General features: G+C 29.6%; 1 protein-coding gene across 2 annotated transcripts in view; it reads right to left on the reverse strand.

Annotated features, from left to right (window-relative positions):
- The window catches only part of LOC144847402 (synaptotagmin-7-like), a 39,909-nt gene extending 29,157 nt beyond the window's left edge, over positions 1-10,752 (reverse strand). For both annotated transcript variants that reach the window (XM_078703750.1, XM_078703742.1), the window contains exons 1-3: positions 10,570-10,752; positions 9,765-9,815; positions 565-778 (exon numbers count right to left, since the gene is read on the reverse strand). In XM_078703750.1, the coding sequence (XP_078559876.1) occupies positions 565-778; positions 9,765-9,786 (236 nt within the window). In that variant the 5' untranslated portion in view covers positions 9,787-9,815; positions 10,570-10,752. The remainder of the gene's footprint in view (positions 1-564; positions 779-9,764; positions 9,816-10,569) is intronic.
- Positions 10,753-11,528: the final 776 nt, after the last annotated feature.

The following is an 11,528-nucleotide window of genomic DNA, read 5'->3' on the forward strand; positions in this document are numbered from 1 at the left end:
ATTATATAATATGCAATATGAATTTTCAACATATATTACAATTTAAGTATCATACTTATAATCAAATTTTGTGTCTCAACAATGTTTGCATTAAAGTATAAATTTCCTCTATTAAATAACTATTCAAAAAACCACAATATTTCTAAATGGGCACATAATCTAATAAAAGGTTATAAATTCATAAAACGTATACAGTAACAATAGAACCCCTCTGAAGTATTCCTAAAATAAGTAAAAGGACATCCTGTACAAAATATGAAAATGTAATAATAATTATATATAATATTATAATTTAATTAGCATTTTGTTATGTGTCCCCTTAAATCAAGGACTTATAACTTTTATAAGTTATTGCTTAAATAAGAGTTCTATTGTAGACTAAACGGAGAACTTTATCTATAATAATAATAATATAAATTATATTTTATATACCTTTTAATATAAATTAACATTTCTTGAAACTGACCTGTCACAGTAAGGGTTATCACATGTACAATAACTATTATTCATATTGCACAGAATGACATTGACAAATGAAATTTCTAATGAATAAATATTGCTTACTTGATAGTCTTTCGGGTAAGCATTGGTGTTCTTTTCATAGGTCTAACTGATGCAGATTTTCTTTCTGTACCTCCTTCCTCGTCGTCAAATAAAAACTGTTTTTCAGCTTGTTTTTTTCCGCTAAAGCAATCGCATAAACCACAAAGCAAGACGAAAAGCGCAACAGACACGAGACTAGCCAATGAGATTAGTAGCGTAACGAAAACTGGTACATCTGTATAAAATATAAATATATGCAATTAATATATATAGATATATTCAGCATTTGACAACTACTTTTCTGCTTGTGATCGTTCTTCTACGAAGAAATAAAAATGAATAGGGTTGATGGAGGAAAGGTTAATAGCATGTGAATTTTTGCATCCAATAGCAAAATTTATACTCAGTCTTATCATTTATTATCATTACTTATTGGATTACATTGAACACTCCATTTCAAAAACACTTAGATTTAATGTATGCAGATCTTTCACTAACAAGTTATATGAAACCTGTAGTTGAGGTCTGTATATCGCTTGCATATATTCTGTGAAAATGTCTTTATTCTTTAAAGTATTCTATAATTGAAGAAACATTGCATCAAATGTTCTTAAAAGAATTAAATAACAGAAATTTGAAAGCCTGTGAATAAGTGTAATTGTTTTTATTGAATTTGAACAAAGGGTTGGAATAAAGTCAGATTTCACTGAGAAAATATGTAAATTTCCAAAAGGAAATTTACCGACATTTGTTGGATTAATTTAACGCAGGTAGTAGATGGTCAAACTAAACAGGGATAAAAGGTAATACATTGGGAAGTTTACTAAAGTAAACTATATTGAACAACAACCATCATTGGTAGTTTTACCGGGCAAGTTGAGTCAGTTTTAACGGGCAAGTTGAATCTGTTAGCTTACAAGCTGAAAAGGCTATTTGCGCTTGTCCTATGGTAAAACTAACTAATATGGTGGGTTAATTTGACGAACTAAAATTTGAATACATCTTTAATTTCAAGAGCTGCAGTACAGTATACAGTATGCTTGTGGATATATTCTGTAGTGAAAAGCAAAAGCTATAATTCCAAAAAATAGAAATAATTAGTTTACTATGAATAAAGTTTTATTGGTAATATACGTCTTCTAACAAATAATAAAGATATGAAGAAAGTAATGACCAGAAAAATCTTTCTAAGGTAAAGCAAAAGACTGATTTATGAATAAGTGATGTTTTGTAGTACTATTCTGAGTATTCTCAAAGCACCTGAGATGCGGAGAAAAGATGGGCTGAATTGTCTTTATTAAGCAAAAGATTTGATTCAAAGAATATATTATAAATTGGTTTATCACAAATATGTGACATTAATTTGAGATTAGACCGAGATTTCAAAATGAAAACCTGTAAGCGACAAATAGAATGGTTACCTTAACAAAAGTGAAGATCATCAGCATGATAAGTAGGAGAGTAGGTACAAACTTCAACAATACAAGATCTTAGAGTTTATAACATACATAAAACATTGTCATTATGATAATCACATGTGGGGCAATCATTTGTTGCCTTAAATACAAAAACATTTTATACAAAAACATTTTTAAAAGAGAACACTATGACGGAGATTATTCCAATTCAAAATCCTAATTTAAAATGAAAGTAGCGGCAAAACAGAATCTAACCAGTATGTCTTGATCAATGTCTAATTCCCCTGATGATAAAAAGAGACAAAATGATTTATGCAATACATATGCTAAATAAAATAGTATTTTTTAATGAATTAACATATAATTACTATTTCCATTTTGAGTGATTCAATCTTGAATTATAAGAAGCTATTAAATAGGAAGAAGATCCAAAATTTAGAAAATTGGAGGAAGATCCAGAATTTAGAAAAGTTGGAAGAAAGATCCAGAATATGGAAAGAAGATCAAGAATTCCCCATATGATAAAAAATGATTTATGCAATACATGTGTTAAATACAATACTACATTTTAATAAATTAACATATAATTACTATTTTCATTTTGAGTGATTCTATCTTGAATTATATTAGAAGCTATTTAATGCAAAGAAAATTTATAAAATAGGAAGATACAGAATTTAGAAAATGGGAAGAAGATCCAGAATTTAGAAAAATGGGAAGAAAGATCTAGAATATGGGAAGAAGATCAAGAATTTAGAAAATGGCAAGATCCAGAATTTAGAAAATAGGAAGCAGATCCAGAATTTAGAAAATCCGAAGAAGATCCAGAATTTAGAAAATGGGACGATCCAAAATTTAGAAAAATTGGAAAATCTAAAATTTGAAAAATCGGAAGATCTTGAATTTAGCGTGAAACTTCAATTTTTTTACATTTTTCTTCAAGGAAAATACTAATTTTAAGGTACGCCATGAGCTTTTCTGGACATCCACTTTATCCGATTCACTGTACTGTATCTTCACATGGCATCTGTCTATTATAATAGGCAAAACCAACATTTTTTTTTTATGGTGTGTACAGGTGTGTAATACTTCCAGAGTTTTTCTGGGCTGTGATGTTCACAGTGTCACACATCACAGCCTATGATACAGGTGTCATATGGTACAATTGCCTTTGATACTGGATGAATTAAAGATACAGTTTGGCTTTTGTTTACATTCAAACTTACATTGATTTTCATTTTACAAATATATTTATGAAATTACAAAAAATTATTTATACTTATGGATACATAGCTGTTTATTTATAGAAACATCCATTAAATAAATTGATAACTTATTAATAAATTACTGGGATAAACTATAAAATGATTAGGATTGAATAATTCAGTTAGCCTTATCCGTGGGGATTGTTTTTGATTACAGACCACAGGTTTAGTCAGGCGTATTAAGCTGTGGAAGAGGTATCATTTGATTTGGTATTTCTAAACTAGAAAACAAATTATGAAAATTAATAACATGAGACCTCTACTCATCTCATATTAGATTTAATTTATTTATACTAATACATTGTTGTACAAATTATGATAAATTTTACACAATAAAATTTAAATTCAGACTACTGTATATTTAAAAATTGAAATTTCTTAGTAGTAGTTTAATAGCAAAGGATTATATTTATAACAAATCTTGATAGAGTAAATTTGTTAAGGTTTGATATAATTATATTATTATTTTTAAAAAACCAACATTTCTGGCTTTACCGGTTGGTTGGCTGTAATGGTGCTACACACACACTTGTATGTTTATCTATTTATCGTCAATCGTTGTCGTCCTAGTGTAAATTGGCCTTAGCACAATCATCAATAGAGTCTTGGTGTTGTTTTACGAATCAGTAACTTGATCAGTTTTAACATTTTGTGCAATAGCTTGGTTTTATAGCCTCAACAAACAATAGAGAAAATCTGTAAAACAGCTTACAGAATAATAGGAACTAAAGATAGTAAGAACGCTAAAGATATTGTTAACAGTGTTATAAGTAAAAAAATTAAAGTAATTATGTCGGATGACCTCACCCTCTCCACCATTACCTGCAATGAGGCAATTCAATGAACACTGGAAACATTTATCATTTTATGCTATACCCTCTTCACACACCAATCTTGCTTGTATTTTGTATTTTAAACTATGTATTTTATCTAAAAGATGTGTTTTATTTGTATTTTACAAAATTGTAACCTTTTTAACTCATTTTTATATTTTTATGTGAATTTTTACTTTGAACAAACAAAAATAATTTCAAACCATGTACATATTTTACTGTGTTTGACCATGAATAAATAAATGAAATGAATAAATGAATTTGCACTTGCGGAAAATAAGAATTCAAGTTTTTATTTTTGACATCTTTAGACAGTAGCATTTATCTTCGTCGTGCTCCAAAACAAAGCCAGATTGAATTAAATTATTTCATCAATTTCTTTCTCAGGTAGAAATGTAAACGAAAAAAAAAACATGTTATACACAATGTTCTAATGAGATATATTTATCATGAGGAAGAAGTTTAATAAATGTCACCTTTTGAACCAAGCCATTCCATTACTACCTATTTATGTTAATAAATATAAGTCACATATATTATAGATAATGCATAAATAGTAGAAGATCAATTTTATAATGCAAAAGATATATTGTATAAACTATGTGCATGAGAGATTTTAATGTCAAAATTCAAAGTGTAATAAAATTCACCTATAATTAACTTGCGAGTGAGTGAATGCCATCTTCCAATATGATAATAATATGTCATATCATTTATTGATGCATTTTTTTTTATAATACAATATATGGAGTATCTATGGTACATCTATTTGAAGGAGAGATGTTAATCTCTTTATCGGTGTCTAATAATTTCTCTGAACCTTGTTCAGATATGATAATTGTTCACTATTGATAATATGATAATACTATTAGATAATGCAATGCCATGCTGAGACAAATGTTTTCAGCACAGATGCAAGAGTAAAAAGTCTTTACAATAAATTGTAATAATTAATCGCTAAAATGCTTGAGCGCAAGAATATATTCAAAACAATAGGTAAAATAAGCAAAATAGATAATATAACTACATGCTTCAACGGTTTCTTTATAGTCACAGTTGCAAAGGATTATAATAGTTTGTTCCAAAAATCAATACATTATTATATTAACAAATAAAATACAAGTAGAAAAATATCTATTGAAAAATAAATAATAAAATATCAGGAGGAGGTAGTCAAATTTTAATTGGTTGTTTCGTACAAGGTCATGTAATTCAAAACCGAGAAACCATTTATGATCGTAATTCAGCTTTAATGTCTACGCACATTCTTTGATTTCATGTGCCATGTAATAAATGCGTACAATTATATCGCAATTTCTTAAATTTTCAATGCAATACAGGAGAAACTTAGCTTTGAAAGTTTGAATAAATAAAATATTTATACTGTACATGAATACGGTTTAATTTTTGTTTAAACAGAGGTTTTGATCCAAGTGTGAAGGGAAGAAAAAAAAAATGGTTATGGGTGGAAATTAAAACATTCTTCAAAAATTAATTATGGTAATAATGCATTATAACATTTCAAAGATAGTTGTTTTTTATTCCTTCTGTAAATATAACTTGTTTACTATATAGTGTAAATGTATTGTATTGATATTTTTAATGTTTTATACATTGTATGTGTTTTTAAGCATCAGGGAAAAAACCAATTTCATGTTCGCCTTGTTGTGTTCATGACAATAAAGATTTATCTTATCTTAACCAACTAGCAGAATACAATTTTTAAAATTGATTATACAAATAATGATTTTTTATGAGTTGAATGGGAGAAATATATATATTTATTATATTTATATAACTTTAGTTCCAAAGTTTGTAAAATTACCACAATCTGTCAGTTGCCAAGTATTTTTTTATACTTTATCTTGCTATATGAAAACAAAGTTGTTAATTCATAAAATAATGAATTTCTACATTAATTGTTCATAAAATGTTGTTGTTTTCACAAAATTCACAACAAATCTATAAATATTACACATTAAACTGCAGGTCGTAAAATAAATTTCATATTTTTCTAATAATCAACTACGATTAGTGATTGCAGCGAAGTATTTTGGAATAATAATTATATCGTCTTTAACCTTGATTGATCAAACAATCACCATGAATGTTAGAAATGCACATGAAGTCTATTCAATATGACTGATCGGCTTACTTAATTAACAGCGAGATCCGAAGTGCGCTAAAGACAAACAAACATATGATACAGTACAATAACAAGGTTTCTGAACAGATCCAATAAACTTCAGTCGCTTGTTTGTTAAAGTAATCAACTTCGTAATAAAGTTTCATTTCATTAGAAAAATAAACAGTATATCACTATTGACATAGGTTTAAGCGAGATTATTCATTAAAAGTCCATTTCAAACTTCATAGCATATTTTGATACAATCTAATCATGTACTGTAAAGTTGTAGTGAAGCTGTAGCTTGTTGGTTAACATGCTTGCCTTCCAATCCCAAGGTTCAGTGTTCAATCCTGACCTAGTGCCAGGGTTGTAACTCACAACTTTTCAACTCCACTCCCTAAGCGTCAGTTTATAAGCAAATTATAAAATAATTTATCCATCTTGTAATTGGCGAGTTTCACCACTGTTTGATGTGTATGTAATAAAAAAATGTGTTCTTCTAGAAATGGATGTCCAATATGGAAATCTTGATTAAACATTACAAAATGATATATAGCATCTTTTCTTAAAACTGTGGATCCAAGTTTATATGAAATAAATAGAGTACAGCACTGATAAAAGAATTAATAAGTAATAATAAATAAAACTGGTTATTACCACAATATTAATAACTAAAATAGCAACAGAATGATTTAATATCAAAAGAATCTGTAAAACTGTTTGCCCTCCCACATCCTTTACCAAAAATTTAATTTTGAAAAGGCCCTGCTCCTTCTATCCAACATAATATCAAAATCCTCAATCCACCACTGTGTGTGGCAGACCTAAAATTATTTAATATTCTGTGGTGGTATATTCATGTTCAATTAATAAATAATTTGTTAACAATTATTAAATAATAATGAATTATAAAGTTGTAATATATTCCTTCACAACTCATCCTCCAAAAGACTTGTTTTCATCATTGCTTTTCAACATTCTACAATAATAATGCTACTGTGAATACATTTTAAATAGCCTATTGTCAGTCAACGAAAAGCAGCTAATTCAAATAGGTGATCCACTTCATTTTCATAATCTCTCTATCCACTACATGTTTAATGTTAATTACAAATTAGTGGTTTTTTCAGGGTTAAGTGAACTAAAGCCATGGACATATGAATATTATAATTGACAAATGAAATTGTTAATATAAAATAATTGCATATTGTTTGGTGCGTGGGTGGAAGTAGCATAAATTGTTGTACCTTGTTAAATATGTGACTTGAATACTACTGTAATATACAGCTACAAACCATCTTTTTTTTAAATGATTTATATACTTTTATTTTCCAAGAAGTGGCCCAGTTAAAGCAAGTAACAACTAGGAAGGGTGAGGGCTCAGTACAGCAGCACTGTTTTGTGGGGGTTCAATCAATTCTAGGGAAAAGAGTGCATAAAAACTGTACTTGCTTTCTAAATTCTGCACACTACTTTGGCTTAGACAATTATTGTTGAGGTTACATTATGTCATTTTGTATTTTTGAATACTTTGAATAATTATAATCATGTTTTTTGTATACAAACATATTTCTTAAAATCCAAAAATGTGGATGAAGATGCACTGAAGATTAGCAGACTATACCATTATTGGATAGGGATGTTCAAATTAAAATTCAAATGTTTGTATTATATTACTCTCTTCAGAGAGAAGGGTTACTGTTGGTTTATCCAGGTATACTAGGAACAAAAATTGACTGATAATGATACTGAATATTATAGAAGGAATATTATATAACTTGATTATCATTTTGTCAATCATAGATTATGATGCTTCAAGTGGTTTATAACTATGTACAATGAGATTCCTGTTGAGAGCCCCTTTAATTCATTAACCATATCAATATGACTCAAAATTATAATGAGGTTTGTATATCCATATCTTGACTGCATCAGCTACCTGATGATAATGACCCTTTTGAAATAATGGCCAATTTAATCAATTATCAAGTGTATAGTATCTCTAACAATTTTGTTCAGGTCTATTCTCTATAATGCCTTTGAGTTAAAAGAGCTGCAAACATTTATTATTGCAAAACCTACAAATATTTTTTTTTTATTTTGAAAATTTAATGTAATTCAGTTAATGATTACACAAAATTAATTATCAAACGTAAGGTATTTGCAGATTCTACATTTTTGTAATGTTTAAACAGCACTTGGAAGCAAATTGAATAACGAGAAATGATATGGTGGGTGTTAATTTCTAACAACATTAGCCGTGTAGGTGTATGATGGGTTTAATCTTACTAAGTTAGAGTAGCTATTCATTAACCCGTTATTACTACTATAATGAATCGTAAACAAACTGGTTGGTACATTGATTGCTGGTGACTATTGCATGGGAAAATGTCCTTGTGTTGGCGTTGTTTCTCAAAAAATTATATGGTATTGATCATGACTTTGGATCTGATAGGTATACAGTAGGGACCCAACAAATTGTCCCTATTCAGGGGACACTAACCAAAAAATTGAATTATTGCATTAATGGGAGTTTTAATAGGAAAAAACACTTCATGAACATGTACAGATTGTACTATTGTAATACTAGTATATTTAATATTCATGAATGTTGGAGTTTACCTTGTTGCACTGTGGCACAGTTGTTAGAGTATTGGACTGGCAACCAGCGGTTGTAGGTTCAAGCAGTGTTAAATCCTTGAGCAAGATTATTTTTCCACCTTGTTTATCTCCATTAAGGTAACAAAACTTGGTACCGGTAGTTTTTTGTTTGTCTTGTGTGAATTTTTGTCTTGTGTGGGACCGGTAGTTAATAAATATTTTTATTTAGAAAGTACTGGAAGGTATTGCTGACTTGTTAGTGAGGGAGTGGTGTACAACACACACAAACATTTTTTTTTACAATACACTGGGCCTAATGCTGAGGAAGCGGAGACAGGAATCACAGGGTCGACTTTACATTTTTACTTTGATATATCTATGTATATATACATCACAGGCACAGAATAAATTCTAAAATGATATACTGAAATTTAATAATTAATTTGAAATGATAAAGATGAGGAAATCTGTGAAAATGAGAAAAGTCGCCCCAACCGAGATTCGAACACGAAACCTGCTGATTGATATGCAGATGTCCTAACCATTAGACCACAGGGGCTTTTAAGGTATTGTTCCAACTCGGTTGGAACACTCTCGGCGTGGTACGGCGGAACAGCACTAGTCCCTCAATTGTATGCACGCGCACCAGAGATCAAATTTATACGGCCTCATCTTTCAGATATATACAGATTTCCTCATCTTTATCGCTTCAAATTAATTAATACATTTTCAGTATATCATTGGAAGGTTTAGAATTCACTGTTGATCTATATTATACATTAATTATATCATACAGAATTCTGCTAGAGAATTGATCCAGCATAATCCTGTAATCTAGTATTAATTTATTAGATAATATTTCAACTATAATTTGCACAAATTCTCCCAGAAAGAGCACTACCATTTCACAAAATAGAAGTAAATTGAAGTAAACAAAAATTAAAACCACAAAAATAATAGACGAATATGTACTTACTATCGGTAGTTCCATTCTTCATGATGGCTGCTAATTCTAAAGTGACAATGCCTATGAAAGAAATTATATGATTACAAAACGTAATATTACAAGATACCAATTTCGATCAGTGGTGTAAATTACACGTGGTAGAAATTACCCTGGTACTTGACCTAGCATGAAGGTATAATGTATACCTCATTAAAAATACAGTATTACCTATACAATTGTCTTAAGTTGAGAACAGACCACTTGACAGACCACAGACAATTTGTAAATAAACTATCAAAAAGTAGGATTCACCTTTGATCATTTCAATTACAGGTAGTCGTAAAGACAACATTTAGTTTAAAAATCATGCAGAATACTTATTATACTATAATAATTTAATAATCCTTTGCATAAGTTCTGAAATGTTAGTTATAAGTATAAAGGTGTTACAAATATACTTACTAAATGTGTAAACATCCACTATTAATTCAATATAAAATAAATTTTTTTTTCTAATATAATGCAATTTTACAAACTGGTTTAGACAGGGAAGTGAAGAAAGAATGTATATGGTTTAGATAGGAAATATATAATTATTATATTGTTTTACTGTGCCTTCCTGGTAATACTAAGTATGCAACATATGCTGTAATAATGTACAGTAGATAGGTGTGTGGATAACACCTGAACTTCAACATCGGATAGCCAGTGATCTAGTTAATATTTATTATTATTTAATCCATAATGAAAGGTATACGTTATCTAACTAGCAATACAATGTAATATATATAGATACAAAATAACTTAAAATAGGGAGCGTCTAATGATTAATTACCAGTTCCGACAACGTTGGTCCGGCTTCCTCTCCTACGTAACGCTTCACTAGACGCCGCAAACGCCAGGTATATCAAAAGAGCACCGCACTTAAATTCATGAACAACAGGTTGTTTTCTTCCAACAGTTCATAGTTTCACCCAAAATACAACTCATCCATAATTCCCCGGATATTCACGAGGAGCGTAGATTTTTTTTGTTTAAGTACGAGTAAAAAAAGAACTATGAATGCTTTCGAGAAAGCCCACCATCATTTTTTAGCCTGCTCAGTCTTCTTTCCGTCGGAGTTTTCGTAAGATGTTTATTGACAGACTGCCTTTTGGTTAGTAATGTGGAAGGAGGTTGATTAACGACCGCCCTCTATATATTTCATCCTATTGTACTGTAAACTGGTACCAGCAGAGGCGTCATTTAAAAAAATAGTTTTTAATAGAAACCCTTCTTTGGGACACACCTATTCAAGAAACACCCCTCGGACACTTTACTATGAAATGAATGAGGAGAAAATATAATATTTTGAGATTTTTATTATATGCAAAGCGGTTGTCTATACTCGATATGCGACGGCCTTATTGGCTTTAAGTGTAAGAATATACAAATTAATAGCATAAAACATATTCAATAAAACAAATTTTATGATAACAATAAACGAAATACGATAGACCATTGGGTAGCGTCACCAAATTAACCCCAAACCTAAAAATCAAACTTCTTTACAACCGTTTTATGAAGATTAATAGCGTATTAATAATATGTTATCGATTTATATGATGACCTTCAAAATTTAGGTTATTCAATAAAACGTTGGGGATTCCCCATTTTGACTACTAGTGGTAAATGATTTGATGTAATGAAGATAGGCGGGATATAACTGAAAGAGACAACATGTTGACAAAACGAGTTACAAACTGGACGAAAAAGCCGCGGCCTCGCAGACGACAAAATAAGTGGAAAGATTCA

The sequence above is a fragment of the Antedon bifida genome, chromosome 1 (assembly GCF_963402885.1).
Source record: "Antedon bifida chromosome 1, ecAntBifi1.1, whole genome shotgun sequence".
NCBI classification, from domain to species: domain Eukaryota; kingdom Metazoa; phylum Echinodermata; class Crinoidea; order Comatulida; family Antedonidae; genus Antedon; species Antedon bifida.